Source organism: Centroberyx affinis, unplaced genomic scaffold, assembly GCF_046629955.1.
Source record: "Centroberyx affinis isolate AG114_WGS23_722 - 3 ecotype Tasmania unplaced genomic scaffold, CSIRO-AGI_Caff_v1 ptg004786l_1, whole genome shotgun sequence".
In the NCBI taxonomy this organism is placed as follows: domain Eukaryota; kingdom Metazoa; phylum Chordata; class Actinopteri; order Beryciformes; family Berycidae; genus Centroberyx; species Centroberyx affinis.
In genome coordinates, this window is record NW_027282324.1 from 320,132 (window position 1) to 339,165 (window position 19,034).

The following is a 19,034-nucleotide window of genomic DNA, read 5'->3' on the forward strand; positions in this document are numbered from 1 at the left end:
AATGTTTAATGTTGGCTGATTAAACATTGTAGTCTAGTTGAGTATCAGTGTAAGATCAGAGTAAACAATATTACTGTATTACAGCATAGAATAATAACAGAATTATGAAAATGTGGTGTGTGTAAAAGTTTGAAAAGCGTTCATTTAGGGGGAACACTGATGTGATTTTGTCATGTAATGTCAACACAAAATACAGTCAAAACACAAGACAACAGAAGACATGTGAGATAACTGTAAAATGCAACTCTAAATAATTAAACTACAGCACCCATGTGCTTGTGTGGGCAAATGTAAAGTGATGTAAATTAATGAAAAGAAAGAAAGTGAGCAGTGAATGAGTAAACCAGTAATGCATTCGGTAATTAGTGCAGTAATTCATGCAGACAGCGGTGATGAGGTGACAGTGATTCACCTGCCTCACTAATCATCTCCATACATGAATACATGGCCTATTCATTGACACATGAGCCTGATCAATAGTTAGTCGGGCAAGGGAGTCGATGCCGGACAGACACCAGGTCGGTAGGTAAGACTGGTCAACTGAAACAACTCAAATTAGCTCAGCTAGTAATAAAACTCACTAAATAAGTTCAGAATTGCCCTAATCATGTCATTAGGGAGTTGTACTTATTCAGCTTCACGCTTTTGTTTCCGTACTTGTTAATTAGGTCTTACACTGAGAGCAAGTCTTTGACACATAAAAGGCAAACTGTGCTCTGATGGTGCAATATATGAATACAAATCTAAACGGCAAGCTATATGTGCAAAAACACCCATTGAGTGCATGCATGTGTAAACATATATATGTGTGCTTGTGGGCATGTGTGTGTGTGTGTAGGTGTGCGTGTGTGTGTGTGTGTGTGTTTGGCCACGCTCTTGTGTGTGCAAGCACAGCAGAGTCATTAGCAAACACTCTCAATCCCCACAGGGACCTAAGATGAAGGAATTGATGAAGTGTCTTGCTGTACATGTTCGCCATGTTCAACCGTACAAAGCCCAAATTTACATAAGGATCTGTCCCAAATTCACTAACACTGCCAAGTCAGAGCCAAATGCCCTGTTTATTTGCAACAGCTAAAAGCAGTAAATTTATGCCTGATTCACAAATAAATGTATGCATATCCTGTTCAAGCTTTGTGGAAGCAAGTAGCAGAGTTAATAGCATAATCAGCAGATAAGGAAAGATGTTGAATCTGTCTTTGTATCAGTCAGATTATTAGTATTAGTATTCGTAACAGCAGTGGTAATAGTATAATAGTAATAGTATCAACACCACCACATCATTAATACTGCTACTGTTATCCTATTTCCAATGCTTTTACATCTTCTCAATATGAAACAACTTATGACTGTGACATTCAGCTTTTTATTACAAAGCCAGCTGCATGGCGGAAAGCTCATAGCATCTATTATCTCGCTACCACATGTGTTAATTTGCTCCCCCACATTACAAGCACTGTATTGTCAGGTAAATGTGACGAGTCCCATTTTACACAGCCCAAATCCTCTGCCAAGACCCTGTGTGGCCAGCATGGGTGCCGGATGCTGGCAGCGCCTGAAATGTGTGTGCAGCACTCAATGCATGCGGTTAATGAATGGCTTGTAATTGTTTCATTTTCAGGGTGTATCTGGCTCATAAGCATTAAAAGCCTTATTCAATTTGGGTACAAGAGTACAAGCTGGCATGTGTGCACAGTCTGTGTACTACTGTCAATGCTCTTTGTGGCCTGAATGTCCACAAACAGTGAATTACCCCACAAGCCTGTCTGCCTGATGTGAGGCAGTCAGACCATGTCCTCCAGCAAGATGACAAACAGAACCTTATGGAAGACTTGTCTGTGTGTGTCTTTGTTGAATCTGAGTCACTGGGCAATGGTCAGGAGCTGTCACTCAAAGCAGTATCACTTATGGTACATATATGTGATGGTTTGTGACATGCACGCACACACACACACACACACACACACACACACACGCAGGCAGCTCCCATGATGGCATGGTATATGTACATATCATATACACAGCAGTGTATATGATAGTCATGCATCATCATCAGTCAAACTGTGACACACGTCATTGTCAAGCTACTATACAGCAAAGCTCTGTCACACTGTCACATATAATACATAACATAACATAACACATACACAAATCTTTACTGTGTTTTATAACAGCTACTTTCCTCACTCTTGTACAACACTCAAACACTTCCAATGCATTTCCAACTGTCCCAACCAAATTACATTTTTTTCCTGTGCTACTTTGTCTGCATTTGTACTTTTATCAGGGTCTAATGAAAGAGAATGGCAAAGCAGCGCAGGTGCATATCTCTGATTAAGATGCAGCGCAGGCCAATATACAGTACAAGCACTCAAGTGAGGGGCTGCTGGGAAAAAGGCAACATGGTGAGATGCAGGACAATGGAATTTTGTGTCTGTGAATGGGAGCAGCACAATATAAAAAGACAGATAGACTTGGAAGTAAAAAAAGAGGTTGGACAGTGGAAATTTTTCCACATGAGGGAACGTGATGTACCAACCCAATTATCAGTCCCTACTCTACTCAAACGGGAAGGAAAAAAGATGATTACAATACTCACAAAGCCAGCGCTGGCTGAGCACACACGCACACAAAATAAACTTCAGTGGGTCCACAGGTAATATCAGGAGGTAAGGAATCCCAGTGCAAAACAAACAAATAAGCAGACATAAAAAGAAAAGAAAACTTTGAAGGGGAAGTTTGCTGATCTCCCCGTGAAGCATCGCTCCACTTAAAGGCAGAAGAAGAATTGGATAAAATGTGCCGTACGCTCACAAAGGAAGATGCAACAAAACAAAAACAACACCAAAGCAACAACAAATAAAAAACAAACAAGGCTTTCTCATCTGTCTGAGAACACAGTGGCTGTTGCCTTTGAAGAGGAGAAACAAATGCCATCGCTTTAGACGTCTGTCTGTCTCCTGTCGAGCTCAATGGGGGATCCCTCTACATCTTGTATTCTGTTTCCTCCGTTTCATTATTTCTCTGTTTTATCTCGATAAGAAGACACATGAGAGGTAAAATCAGTCAAACGGCACTGAGTGTGTGTTTGATGATCTTTGTCACCACAGCGAACAGAAATCTATATTTTCAGTAACAGTTTTACATGTCTGTCTAGGAAGTGTTAGATCCCAAACTACCAGTCAGAATTGCATAAGCGGCAAAGTTGGGTGTGCTCAGTCAGTGGCATTTAGCATGAAGCCCAATGGGACACAAGTGTGGCTAAAGCTGACATTTCTTCACAATCCCCAAACATCTTGTGCCCTGTAGCTAAAATCTATTCCCCATTTCCCCTTCAACAGAGCCTCATCGACGCTCAATGAAGACCGAGCGAAAAACTGGATATGCATTGATTCGGGAGTGGTGATTGGAAACCAAATTAGGATGTAGAATGGTGACCGACCTCCATATTGATTGATAACAGACAAAAGGCTATGTGAGGCCTTACAGACCCTGTATAATGCACAGAATTATTATTAAGGTTTTACAGAATGCAAGAGTGAGCGACAGAGGGATAAAGGATGAGAAGATGGGAAAAAAGAGAGTGAGGAATTTTCAATTGATTTTCAATATCGTAATGAGGTTTTCACGCTCGCTTGAGACAGAAAATGCTTTTTGAAGAAAGTATGTGATACATAGCAATAGAAAGGCATTTGACAACTAAATAATCACCTTCTTTTTCTCACGGATGTGGTTCCTAACATAGCTATATTCTACATTCAGAAAGTCTAGGCTATATTTTCTTCAACTCACCTAATTCTCTATTTTTTGTTCAATATTTCAAGAGTTGAAATTCGCTTGACACTTGGGTGGAAACAGCTAGAGAGGCGGAAATGAGTGAAAGAAGCAGCAGACAAACAGCAGAGAAACAGAGTAGGTAATTCTACAGTCTTTCTGTGCAGCCAGCCTGTTAAGATCAAACTGTGTGCTAAGCCTTGCCTTCTGGCTCAACACCATACAAAGCTGATGGATCAATGCACAGGGGAACAACGTATGAAACCCATTTATTCTACAGGGTGTCTGCCGTATACACTGTGGCACAGACACGTGCACGCACACACACACACACACACACACACACACAAATACACACAGACATACAAACACACACTGTATAAAGTTAAAGAGGCGGTGTGCGGGTTGGAGGCATTTCTATATCCAACCCACTCGCGGCACAACAGAGACAGGAGAGAATGGCCAATCTATAATCATTTGGAGGAGAGAGTGGAGATGGCGGAGGAAGAATGGTACAGTGCTGTCACTGAGGTGTCGGGATAACAAGATTAGACCCTGTGTGATTCATCTGAGGCCATGGCATTCTGCTCCCACCCGCCCACCGCAATCTCTGTCGGTCTCTGCATTCAACCTTTATCTGTCGCTTTTCTCTGTCTCTCTAATGCTCTGCTGTTATTTCAGAATCTATGCATCTGGAACATGATCGCCATAATGTCGAGCCGTCTCCCCGACTACAACTTTCTCTCGTGTGTCTTATTTTGACACAGATGCAGACGCAGACACAGATTATTTTGCACAGATACAGACGAATCACATATCACCTCAGCATAGGCAAAATCCTCTTTTCATATTATCTGTGTATAAGATATCATAAATTCAAATAGTATTGATCGCCTTTAATTCAGTGTCATCTGAGGTGATGCAGCTGAGCTACCTTGGCTGTGGCCGTGCCTCGTTCTCAGCTCTCACATGCACCGTCCTCAGCTCTCTCTTCAATTATTTGCTTCAGGGGGCAATTATTTCAGGTTCTGCAGACTCCATCTCCAAACTCCCATTCTTTCTCTCTCTTTCTCTCTGTCTGTCTCTCTTACACACACACTTCTTGTTTGAAATGTTATGACTGACATCAATGACAGACTCAGCAAATCTTCTCCAAACCACAGAAACCCTCGCTGCTATAAAACTCAACCCATCAAACACCGCCGCAGCTGTGCAGTGATATCTACGGCACGACGCATCCATCCAAACTGTTCCAACTTCATGTCCCCCAACCTTTCTAATTTTCTATCTCCCCCCCTACCCTCTATCTCCCTTCATCCTGCGCTCCATCGCTCCTCTCTCTCTTCCTTTCTCTCTCTGGGCCAGGGGACAGTAGAGTGACTTTGAAGTTGTGCTGCTTCAGGAGGAGAGAGAGCCACTCTGGCTAATTAGTTGTCCTTATCCCAGCAGCAGCAGCCGCCACCAGCTCACTGGCTCAGAGGGAGAAACAGAGCAGGCATCAGCAGCAACTACAAACTGCTGCATGCTAAAGATACCCTGCTCCCTCAGCTAGTTGTTAGCGCTAACGGCTAGCAACAATTTAACTCACCCCGAGACTAAACTGCGAATTAGAGAAGTTGCTCCACTCAGCATAATGGTAGGTAATATAGTATGAAATATGGTACAGCAAATCCTCTGCTCACAGGCAAAGCCTGTCAGACCATAGTAGACTGCAGTGGCAAGATTCTACTCAATGTCCCTTTTCTCCTCCCCGTCATCATCATCATTGTCATCATCATCAACGTAATCGTCATTATTAGGTGCATGGGAGGAGCACCTCAATAAGAGCCAGGCTCTGTGTGTTCCTTGGTTGGTTCATGCGTAATGCTATTTGCAATGCACAGGAGAATTACAGTGTGCACTCTTTAGGCTGTGCAGAGCCCTAAAGAGCAGTGTGCGCTCGTACAGCAGGCAGTACAGTAGAGGTCACACAGTCATGAGCCAGTATGTGCACAGTACACCTTCATATCAGGAAGAAGCTCAGTGATTTTCTAACTATAGCGGGTAAGTCACGCATGAATTAAATATTTTGCTCAGCGATTCTCACAGTTACAACACTGTGCTACCACAGTACTTTGGTATTAACAGGTGGAGTTTTTAAAGTCGACATAGTTTCACTCACTCCAATCACGCATAACCCCCACCCAGCTGTCCACCCACGTACTTTTAAAGTACTAGTGCACTTGTTATCATATTTAAAGGATAATTCTAGTCCATTTTCCAGCATGCTCTCTATCCCTTCCAAAAATTCCTGTAGATTTTTACATGCAGTTACCAGAGAAACAGTTATCATGTGACTAACTTCCCTAGCTCTCAACGCCATTTGCGTCTCAACCTTAATTTGACGGGGTAAGAGCAGGAATGTCTGTGGCAAAACACTGTAGCGGCATAGCTGTATCAAGCACCATCACAAAAATATCTCTTCAAATGCTAATGTGACTTGCTCGGACAATTTCACCTAAAAAAAACTCATCATGATATCAATCCTGTCAGAAATGGATTAGAATAGGGTGCTAAGTATGAAATGTTTATCTTTTTTGTTTATCTTTGAGTCTTTATTCATTCTTTAGACTCACAAATCATTCGGATCCGCTGATAATAAAAAGCTTGTTTCTTATTCGCTGCAAGTAGAAAATGTAGGCCATCCACAAAATCCCTCTAGCAGGTTACCACAAAAAAGAAACCAAAAAAAAAACCTGAGGGAGAGAGGGCACTCTGGAAAATGTGTTTAACATTCACCATGGCCAGAATTGCCTTTTAACATTAAGTTAGATATCAGAAAATGTAATATCCTTTGTTATCATCATTACCATTTCAAGGACCCAGGTTCAAGACACTGCGCTGGCAAGCATCCACCCAGCTTAAGTATCCTTGAGCAAGACATTGAATCCCTACCAGCTCCAGGGGCTGAGCCTGACCTCTGACCTCCCTCTAGAGCAGGCAAGTGAAAAGAAAGTTTTCCTTCAGGAATCATTGAAGTATCACACTATTATTTAATATCACAATCATCACATTCAACGTTTTTGATCAATTCAGAGTTCTCTGCGATCGTATTTATAACAGGGATATCGCCAGTGAGGAAGAAAGAACACTCACACTCACACGCACTGACAGGAAATGTGAGTAGAGACGTGGTGTACCTACTAAAGCGTCTGTGTTATCTCTTCTCAGCAGGGTTTCTCAGTGCATGTCCCTCATCTCTCTCTCCTCCCTTGCTCCGTCTCGCTCTCTCTCTCTCTCTCTCGCTCTCTCTCTTCCTCCCTGTCTCAACCCCATGGCCCTGCGGCCCAAAGACATGGCAGAGAGGAGAGAGGAGAGAGAGAGCTGGCTGAGTTTCAGAAATGTTAACTACTCCCTGGAGACACACACACACACACACACACAGACACACAAACATGCACCGTGTCTGTTCTGGGCTTCACTTTGTATCGGATCTCTGCATTTTACACTCTGTTCTGCTTGGCCTCAGTTCCAGTATGTCTGCTGACATACTGTCATATGAGCACATACTGTACATTCTCTCTCTGTCTCTTTCTCTCTCATCATTTGAAACGTGACAGACAGCCTCTTCCCACAGACAGACTGTTACCACTATTCAAATAACTCCATTGTTAAGCCCTCTGGTTAAAATTGAAAAAACAATAAATAAATCATCATCATCCTTTCCATTCACTGGTTACAAACTGACACAAAGTTCTTGGACAAATTCATTATCCAAGACAATTCAACGTCTTCCCACTCCGTTCTCTCATCGCCTGTGGGGCTGCGGGCTTAAGAGTTCGACATTAGTTATATAAAGTTCAACATGCAGCGGGTGGAGGAAAGATATCCCCTCAAGATATCTCCTCAAGATATCCTGGGACAATTAATTCCACCCCTCTCCTCATCTCCACACACCCCTGACTCCCAAGGCCAGTCACGGGAAGGACAGGCACGGAGGGATGAAGTGTGTCACAGAGAATGTGTTTGCGCGCGTGCACGTGAATGTGTGTGTGTGCACGTGTGTGTGTCTACGTGGATACGCGTAAGCACATTCTTATGAACTCTTGTGTGTGCGTGTCGTCAACGGTGTCACACACACCTGTCCAGGAGAGTCAGATTCTCCCCTAATGGCACCGTAGGGACCCGAGACATTAGCATATTAAAAGGTGACATTTCACAGTGTGAGCCTCGCAGTACAGTGCAGCCCGATCACTGTGACAGTCTGACAGCCTCATAGGCCGGCCGGAGAAGAGACAGATAGACTATGGAGCGCAAGACAATGGGAATATGGGAAAGTGGCTGTTGGATTTGAGAGAGAAAACAGCTGTCCACCTACAGTAGAAACCTCCGTCTTGGATGGAGGCTTTGTAGTCTGTGGTGTGACGGCAGTGTTGTGTCTTATGTGTCTCGGCACATGTTGGTTTGGCCGTTCCTAACAGCAGCTCCAGGGAACTTACTATACTGGGGTCTTGTGAACATGCATCTCCACACTTAGGATGTTTTATATGGGTGCAAATGCATGGAATGTAGATGCACAAGGTACAGATGTGCATACACGTACATGCACACACACAAATAAATAATACAACTACATTGGTACCCAGGGTTTGAATTGGAGGGTCTCTAAAAATGGAGGAGGTGTCGTTCACAAATAAGCTACAGTGATAACACAAACATCAGAGGTCGATGAATGCATCAGTACACATACTGTACACACAAACACAGTGCTGCATGTCTACATCAATGCTCTAAACATTAGGATACATACTGAATATCACCTCCACAACATGGGAATGGTACACACAAATGCACACAAGCACACACACACACACTCACTCACACCATTGCTTCAGTAATAAACTGAAGTCTGACAGTCAACTGGAGTCATAATAAACACTGCTCAACACAAAGTGTGCCACCATGAGCAGAGGCAAGTAGGCGCAGATGAACACACACACACACACACACACACATCAGACTGGCACATCTGATCCAAAACCGAAACCGCGACCGATTCACTTTCTTGGAAGAGAGAGTGGAGCGCTGCATTCCCTTTGAAGTTAGACAGATTTATTTTATCTTGTTGCAATATTAATCACTGCGTACAAATTACATTTGAAATATGGTGATTGATTATCATTTTTAGGGACCGCCCCAAATGAAACATTCTATTGCTGCCAGGGGAAACTCGGGTCTCTTTCAAGGGAGCTTAGCTTTCCCTGGCTCCCCCGTAATTTGAACCCTGCTGGCACAAACGTGAATACACACACATGTGCACTCACACACACACACACACACACACACACACACACACACACCAGGGACCCAGACTTGAGAGAATAGTGACACTGGCCAAGTCCAGTAATTAGGTCTGAACTGCAGCTTCAGCAAAACCCTCGGTCCTGTCGGAAACCTGTCAGTGTTCGGCATCTGTTACTATAATACTCCTCTGCAGGACAGCGGGATGTGGAACACCTGGGTTGGGACATTACCCTGCTACCTGCCTCTCTGCTGTCACATATTACAACGGTCCCAGCTACTACTGCTGCTGCTGCAACTGCTAATACTACTGTGAGCGCAGAGGCAATAGAAACGGCCTGTCTCTCTCTCATGAAAATATTAGACTGGTTGTGGAGCCAAATAAGGGAGAGCGAGCGAGAATTCGGTAGCGAGACAGCAGTGACAGAAAAAGAGTTACGGAGAAACTGACACAGCAAGAAGCTGATAAATACCAACTGTTTATCAAACAGCAATATCCGAGCTCTCGTCTAGTGTCTAATAACAGAAGTGATGCGAAACAGAGGGAATTTCCATTTGCAGCTAACCTGTGTTGTGAGCAAACCCACACGCTCCCCACTTCCCAGCTCATAAGCAAACAATTACAGTAGGCTCTTCCCTCTGTGTGTGTCCCATGAAAGACAATTACAGGTTGTAGCCTTTGCCCGTGCTCTATCTTCATGCTCTCTTCTCTTTCTCCACAACTTCTCCATCAACACGAGGGCCAATAACAGCCACGTCTCCAGAAGCACGCCAATTGTGAGCGGGCACCAAATAAGGCAACCCGCTAGGAGCATTGGGACATAATAAAAAAAAGCATTTTTTCCCCGATTGTGTCCTGGAACTAAAAAGAGGCTGTGTGGGTAACTGGAGAAATTATAAATAGGAGTGCTTCCCCCAGAAGATTTTGAAGCGGTTGGAAGTGAGGGTAATTATAGTTATAGGAGGCAGGTTTATTGTTGTTTTACCCTGGGATTTCTTGAGTCAAGTATAGCTCCGACTCCTGGCGTGAGATTCAAACAGCCGAATCCTTGACTCAACATTTGAAAAGGATGTAAAATGGATGTTTCAGAGACAGAGCTTGGCTTGTTATTGTGATATAAATCATCCAGATCCAAACATTTTTGCAAGATCAGCCCTGGATTTGCAGTGAAATTTAAGAATCCCGTCAAACAGTGTGCATTTTGATTCTCTGAATCTCTAACTGGCAGTCAGCCCAGACTTTCCAGATTTAATGTGTCAAAGAGTGTACTCTTTTGGGTAGACTCCATCACTACTCACTCTTAGTCCAACTCCTAGCGTCAGCTTCAGGCAGTTAACCTGCTGCATTTTAAAAGTTGTGCTCATTTGGAAACTTGACAAATCAGGCTAGATGATTAATTTATCTTTTCTAGCAATGGCAGAAACATATTCCTTATAGGACTGTGGATATTGCATACCTTATTCTCAGTGATAGGTATGCAGGAGAAGTAACTATAAAACTGGCAAAAAATCTTTTTCACTTGCACTTGCCTTCATCATGTACATATACTGTACATGGAACGTGTTTTAACTGCAAGTATTTCAGAGGTATTTCAGAGGTAGACAGAGACAAGAGAGGTCAAGTAGAGCAAAAGCTGTAGCTCCTTCACATATCCATGGTAACACTTTAGACTGGAAGCTGTAAACTTACCTTCATTAGTACTGACTCGCTGAGTTTCTCGCGGTTGACAATCTTTATAGCGACTTTCTGGCATGTGACACAGTGGACTCCGAGCTTGACCAGTCCTGCAATACACACAGGAAACACACACTCTGTTAGGACCAATAGGACACACAGACATGTGCACGCAGGCTTAGGACTAATAACAAGAGAATATGTATGCAGATGAATCGAGAGAGCCAGCTGAATGCAGTTACACTATACTGTATGAGAAGTCCTGTGACATATAGGGGGGTAGATAAATTGGGCCAAATTGGGCATTCATCATACTTGGCAAATTAAGTGATAAAATGTGATTCTGATATTCTAAAATCTTGACTTGTTTTGATTTTACTGTAATGTGCATTGACCAGACTTAACGTAAAATGGCTTGTGACCTCATGTACTCAGTGCTGATAATGAGATTTAATGTGTGGACAGTGTGTTAAAGAAATTGCCCCCTGGGGTTTATGTGAGTCATAAAGGCAGTAAGAGAGAGGGACATTCATGTTATTGATTCCTATAATGTACTAAACTGCTGTAATGCAGTCCTGCTGATTTCGCTACAATAGACAATAACAGTAGTAGCAACAAACAGAAGCATTGCAACCCCCTAGGATTTAGATGGTCGGCCGATGAATGGGACAAATTATTGACTGCCATGGCTCAAAAATGACAAGAATGAAGCAACGGCACAGCCATTTGTAGTACAGTAAATTAGGATGTGGCATTTCCACAACCACAGCAGAAAAACACTACCCTTTATTTCACAGCACAAAGATACAGACTCAGAGACTCATAAACACACACACACACACACACACACACGCATGCACGTACACGCACACACTTGAGCGTTCAATAGCAGCATATCAGCCAGGGCTACTGGGAATCCCACACAAACATCGTCGCTTATTCTACTCCAGATTGGCATTAGTGCTGAAATCAAAACTCGCACATTATAAATCCCTGGAATCGCTTCACAAAACACAAAAGCATCTTGGTGGCTTTGCCTCAAAGTAAATGTCACCAGGTAGCCTAGATAAGCGATCAACCACAAACAATGTAGTAAACATCAGGGATACACAGGGAACACATGCAGGGATACATCAATGAGTATACAGTTATAATGGAGAAAAGTGTTTTATTTGTGCATGTGTCTGTTAAAGGGAAACCATGACGACAGCACCAATCCATTTTCTGCCAGGGACCGTTGCTCTACACACATAGTGACTTCTGTATCAGACAGATTACTTAGGAACTCGCATACACACACACACACACACACACCCATACACAAGCAGACACAAACACCATCTCTCTATTGTTGATTTCCCCCATGGCCCACGATGCTCAGGGATCAGGCGGGCTCAGAGGGCGATTCTTAACCTTGTAAATTATTTGAGTTCCCCAATGGCTGCTACTCACAATTCACAAAAACACCTAAGTGGAATGATGTGGATTCTGCCTCGCCAAAGTTTGCCAATACTACGCCTGAAGTTTATCGCATAGATGGAGATGCTGGGAGAAAGATAATGAATGTAACTATAAAGCGTCTGAAAAAGACATGTGTTTGATGGAGTAATGAGAAGACGCACATAGATGGAGAGACGTGACAGAATGCCCTGCAGCAAACTGGCTGGCTGACATAAACCAGTCATACGTGGGCTTCTGGCTCGCTCTCCCTCTGTTTCTCTCACAGTTTGATTTCTATATGAAACAGCACAAGCAGCGAGTCAATGGGCTTTGAGGAGGCGGTGAAACATAGGAGAGCAGAGACAAGTGTTCTGACGCCATGGAAACGTCAAGGAGATGAGAGAGAGATGGGGGGGGGGGGGGGGGGGGGGGGGCACGGAGAGAAGGGACCACAGAAGTAAATGGAAAAGAGCGAGCGAAAGATGAAGGGAAAAAGTGAAAGTGATTGAAAGTGAGAGAGAGCGCATTATTCAAATGGCAGGCCACAGATAATTAAGCAATAATGGAGAGCGGAGTGTGGGAGTGAGGCTCTGGCTTGGGAGTTGAGGGGCCGCGGGGGCCGAGAGTGGAGACACATGGAGGAGATGAGGCGAGAGAGAGAGGGAGGGAGGGAGAGAGAGAGAGAGAGAGAGAAAGAGAGAAACAGAGAGAAAGAGAGAGAGAAAGAGAGAGAAAGTTATTACTCTATTGAAGAGAGAGAGAGAAAGAGAGACGGAAAAGGGGATGAAGCAGAGGAGTCGGAGGGAGGAACAACAGAGAAGCCCATTAGCACTGTGATGGTAATCATACGTTAATGGCTGCCATGGAGATAGTCATAAGCATGATAACATTAAAGAGAAAATATCTGCCCGCAAACACACAGAAAGTTAACTGGATTATTCCCCTCACTATCCATCTTCCCCCAATGCCTGTGTTTTCATGAGCAGAGGACGCATTTAGAAAGAAAGGAATGGGCGCATGAACACAGCAGACCATGATTTTGCCTCCACGGCATGGATAGGAATAGATGCTGCACTCTCAGAAAGAGGTACAGTCCATAATACAGAGTGACAGCACACTTTCAACTCTTTCATACCACATCACAGCACAACCTGTTACATATATTGTTTACATTAAGCAACTAATGGTCCTACTAACTTGACTGAGGCGGTTTGTTTAAAGCTGCGACAGCTAAGATTTGTATGGAAAAATACCTTTGTCTTATCAGTGTAAATCTCAAAGTGTGGCTGCAACAGAGAAGATCACAAAATACAAAACACCAGCAAGCGAGCACTACGTCCAGAGAAAGCTGGAGTCCTCAACAATAGCTAAACCTTTTGCGAAAAGATGTTCTTCAGCACCTCCACCCCCACCTGATGACATCATGTTGCATGATTTCTGGGTATTGAAGTCCCCAAAATTCAAACAGTCAACTGTTGCTGCCATAAGGACCCGCCAACATGCGGTTTTCTCCAGCAGGGTGTAAAGTCTAAGAAATAACCTCTGCCTTTCTATGACCCAGATCAGACCTGCCCCTCTCTCCCTTCTGTCTAATCTCCTGTAATGAGGGTGATTTGTGTGATAGTCCCTATGCCCCCTTCACCTGTCTGTGATGACACCCTGGGGGAAACCCTCTGCGCTCTGGGTGAACCTGAAGCTGATCTGAACCTGGAGTGGCAGGGCAGGGGGGAGGGTGCGCAGGACAAGCCCAGGAAGGCACAGGGGGTTGGGGCTGGATGTGACTGGGCTGAGCAGGTAGGCTGGCTTTGAACATAGCTTCAAACGTAGGGCTTTGACTGAGAGCACAAAGGATCAGAGCCTCGCCGGGAGAATAGATTACCGCTGCAGTTGGCACTGTGTGTGTACGTGTGTGTGAGTAAGCATGTGTATTAGATTCCATTTTAATTTCATCTCTTGTAGTTCCATCCGGCTATTTTTCAAAAGGCAAAACAATAACTTTAAGTGTGTGTGTATATATGTGCGTGCCCGTACATGTAAGCGTGTATCTGTGTGTACAGTTGATGTCTTTGTGTGGGTGAAGTGAGAGAGCGTAAAGCAAAGATATAGGATTGTTTGCTATTCTCTCTCTGGGGAGTAGGACTGCACTCCCTTAACGAGTGTCACAATGAACTAATATATTAACTGGGCCAGGGGCACACACATGCACACTGGAATTGTCACACACACTGGTATAATTTCCATTAACACAAACACAAGCACACACACACACACACACACACATACACAATCAGGGCTGTGCAGCTGACCCGAGTTTGCCACGCCACTGAATCAGCAAGTGCATCGATCCCTCCTCTCCTTCGCCCTCCTCCCAAATCAATAGCATCAAAAGCTCTCGCCTTCACAACAATGTCAGAATAATGACACCAGCCAGGGACTTATGGGCCGGAGAGGCCACCATCGACTGACCCCCGGCCTCCATCCCGGCTCTGTACTCCTTCGTTTCCATACGCCTCTGTGATTAATGATCTAATGTGGAGGGACCGCTGGAGGAAGACACAGAATGAGAACTTTGGTCCACGGCTCACTGAGCGCCGGAGCTGAGCGGCGTTTTGCTGCGCTGTATTGGAAGCTGCTGGCTTCGACGTCATGGTTTCAATCATCGCCCCGCTGGCTTTGACAAATCGGGGATGAATAATAAAGTTTTGCAAGGAGGGGGATAAAGGCAGAGCTGATTGCTTCTTCACAGCCAGCCACTCAAAAGGGGCAGTCTAGCAAACTGATGGACAGATGAAAAGAAGGAAAGAAAGAAAGAAAGAAAGAAAGAAAGAAAGAAAGAAAGAAAGGAAGAAAGAAATAAAGAAAGAAAGAAATAAAGAAAGAAAAAAGAATGAAAGAAAAGAATGAAAGAATAGAATGAAAGAAAGAAGCATTGAGTATAAACATGACTGTGTAGTAAGTTATCGTCAATGGAAAGACTTAATTTACAAAGACAAACAAAGCAATGTATGAACATGTACATGGAGTTTTGCCATGTCGGTTACTGATATTCACCAACTTTCACCAGATATTTTTTCAGAAAAGAAAGAACATGAATGCTTTCTGGCAGTGCCTCTTGCTGCTCTTTATCATTCTGCCATGTGCCAGCATTGATTTGGTAATGAGCTTTTTTCGTCTGGGTTCACTGTGGCCTCAAAAATAATTGTGTTTCATGATTTCAACACTGACCTTGCTGTCAGCTGTTCTGAAGAACATCTCATTCATCATGGCCGCACATATGTGAACAGCCACTTTTGAAAATAATTGAAATGACACTGACTGTCGGCCTTGGGATCAAAAGAATGTTTTAGACCAACCTGAAACATTTACATGCAAAATCTGGTCCAAGTGGGAATTACTCCTATCTTTGGTGGGAGAGTGCAATGCTGCCCCAGAAACACCAAAACTAAGTGCCAAAATGTAACTGTGTGGTGTTTACTGGGCACAAGAAATCCCTGCTGGTCATTATCTATACTATAACATGTCGATAAAAGCTTCTTAGATGTTACATCATGACGACGCTTGCCAATATCCCAAGGAATATCTGTGAAACCTTTTGCAGATGGCCCACTGGTGCCACTTTGGGTAGTTCCGCTCTATCTGGTGAGCTTCAGTGGATCACAAAGAGAGAGCGGTATAGTACTTTATTTAACAGCTTTGATTTGTTATGGGAGTTCCCAGTGGCCCCCTGTGGGTTTGTTTACGTCTGCCAACCCCTTGCCTTCCCTCGGAGCTGTTTAGCCTGGCAGAGCAGCCAAGAAACTTCGAGTGCATCCCCCTCCATCGCAGGGAGGGAAAGCCTTGTCTCCTCCCGTGTTAACTTGTTGGAGCTCTTCCTGTTCCAGCTTCCAAAGAATGCCGATCAGCGGTCGATTTATCATCAGGCAGAGCTGGGACACCCAGGGAGGAGCAGGTGGGAGAGGAAGAAGGACCCCGACTGTGAGCCTGATTTCCCCCACCATCGATCTGACGGAAGGAGGGAAAGGAGGGGAGCGGGGGGTGTAAGGACAGGAACACCCTGCTTGTGTTTGTGCCTGGGAGAGGCCCTTTATGATCTCCACCTGCTCACCACACACACACACACACACACACACACACACACACACACGCACACACACACACACACACACACACACACACACACACACACACACACACACACACACACACGCACACACAGATACTGTCTTCAGCCTTATCTTCCTCACAGCACTGGCATCCATGCTGTTCAAGATCATTACTGGATAGCTTCATTTCCATCTGGAAGCGACTTGGAGGAAGAGGGAGAGCAGGATGAAAAAGAGATGTCTTCACTAGCGCACCTCTCTCACTTTCAAACTTGATCTTTCAGAAGCCCTAAGCCAATGCTGGCAGATGGTAGTAGCTTATGCTGGCTTAGCTTTCTCTCCCTGAGGCGTTGGCTCTGAAAAGCTCGTTTGCCCTTAGGCACAGATCTGTGAGCTGCTCTCCAGTTCTCCTCCCTAACCCTGAATACTCTATGTGGGGGCTGTGCCTCTGCCCTGGGATCAGTGTTTGAGAGGAAATGCATTGTGCTACCAGGACTTATTCTGCCAGTTTCCTGTGGCCATATGGAAAGCCCCTGCAGCAGGGCGTGGGAATCCCCTCCACCAGGGAGAAGGACAGGGCTTGAAAACCTATGATCAACCACCACAGGTCTGTGAAGACTCTCTCTCTCTCTCTCTCTTTCTCTCTCACATACAGACACACACACAAATACACAAGCACACAAACACACACAAACAGATTTAATAGGCAGGTAGTCAAAGAGAGAAAGAGCTGTAGTGTGAAATAATTAATTGAAATGATGTGCTCTTTAGAAATCAGTTGTGTTAGCGCTACATAAACAGTAATACAATAAATATGGATTTTCTGCAATGTAAGTGGTCAGGCAGTATATCTCCGGATGGGCTCTAATATACAAACACTATACATTTTCCTTGTAGCTCAACAGCATGTCTTTATAACACTTTGCATGTGGGTTTCAAAGCAGTTTGCATGTATTGTAGGTGAAAAAATGCAAACATACTAATGGTTATGAGAGCTGCATGGAGTTATAGAGCATCTGAAATTATACAGAGATGACACAGTGAATCCCTAACTACAAAATCTCTCTGTGTTTTGTCAACTATTTTTCTGTTTCTCATCCATTCCCACTTTCTCTGCCTTCCTCTATTTTACCCCATTACCTAATCTACTTGTCTTCTCCTCTTCTCTCCATTCCTCCCTAATTTTGCCCTCATCCATTCTCTCCCATCACTGTTTCCTTACTCATTTCTTTTTTCCCTTCTCTCTATTAATCTCCCCCCCCTTCCTCTCATCTATCAACACAGAGAGAGAGAGGGAATAAGCCAGCAGAAAGCTGTTGAGTCACACTGTGCAGGAGGGAGACAGCATGTCGAAGATCAAACAATGCTCACTCACTACTGAAAGAATGCAGTCTGTCTGCCTGCCGCTCTCTCTCTCTCTCTCTCTCTCTCTCTCTCTCCCTCCTCTCCATTCCTCTTTTATTCTTTCACTAATTCTCCTTCCAACTCCTCCATTCCTCCACCTCTTTCCTCTCTATTTTTCCATTTTCAGCCAGCCGTGACGTTAGTCTACCCAGGCTGAATTCCCCTGCAACACTCTAAACCGTACCAGCCAAAGCAACACCATCAGCAGCAGCAACAGCAGCAGTAACAACACAGGCCCAGACCAACAGAATGGCTTCAAAAGCAGGAAGAGCACTTTAACCTTGGAGTGTTGGAATGAGAAGGGAGGCACGGCTGACACACACATAGAGAAACTATTTACTGTTTGACCTTCGTAAAATAAAACATTTGCTCAAGAGCTCCCTTATATTAAGTTAACTTGACCAAAAACAGGGATCACTCGGTAAGCACCACAACACTAATAATAATAATGTAATAATAGCAATAACAATGACATTGATTTGATGACTTAAGGGGATTCCCCAGTTGAAGGATGTCTCTCAACTCAATTCTGAGTACTAAACTTTAACTACTGGCTGATAGGGAGTCCACTCCATTACTATTAATGAATAATATAGATTTAGACCATTAGCTTTGGCTCATGGGACAAAAATGATGAAGATATAATTTCTCTCCATTAGAAAGACCTAAGATCAGTCTATGCGTGAAAACGTCTGAATACCAATTTGCTGTGCTTTGATTTCTGACATGGTGCACAAGGCTCGTAGTATCAGTTACAAAAATTCTCACATACTGTAGAGATACCAGCATTTTATCCAGGGATTTCCCTGATGTTCAACAGTACTATGGTTCAAGACAAAAATATGTCTGGTCTCAGTTTACCTCTGTTACTGATGCAAGTGTAAAATCTTCATCAATGTCACTGTGATCAAAGGAACACATACATACCCACACACACCCACACACACAGTCACACATGCACACACAGCATCCACATGCGTAGGCACGTACTGGCTAACCTACTGCTGCCACGACGACAGTCGCTGGGTTACACAATGAGCAGGGCCAATCCCAGAGAGCCTTGGGGCCAGTTTGAGCTACAGTAATCTGTACAGCAGCCAGCATCTGCTCCCTGAGTGTGTTTGTGTATGTATTTGTGCGTGTTTGTTTTTGGCTGTTTGGGTTATTTGGGGAGTGAGTACATGGGTGTGGAAAGCCAAATCCATATACAAGCCTGCATTTACATAATACAACACTAAGAAACACAAACAACAGAATGAAGTGTGGCATAGGGCAATTAAGTACTGGGTGGCTTTAATGCAGTAATCTATTTTTCACATTCAGAAACATTATGACAACGAGTCACAGCATTGCCTAAG

The 19,034-nt window shown here is 44.0% G+C and overlaps 1 protein-coding gene across 1 annotated transcript in view; it reads right to left on the reverse strand.

Moving 5' to 3' along the window:
- brsk2a (BR serine/threonine kinase 2a) overlaps nucleotides 1-14,675 on the reverse strand; it is a 69,688-nt gene extending 55,013 nt beyond the window's left edge. Inside the window, exons 1-3 of the mRNA XM_071545164.1 lie at nucleotides 14,594-14,675; nucleotides 13,828-14,004; nucleotides 10,745-10,839 (exon numbers count right to left, since the gene is read on the reverse strand). Coding sequence (XP_071401265.1) covers nucleotides 10,745-10,839; nucleotides 13,828-14,004; nucleotides 14,594-14,675 — 354 coding nt within the window. The remainder of the gene's footprint in view (nucleotides 1-10,744; nucleotides 10,840-13,827; nucleotides 14,005-14,593) is intronic.
- Between the last annotated feature and the right edge of the window lie 4,359 nt (nucleotides 14,676-19,034).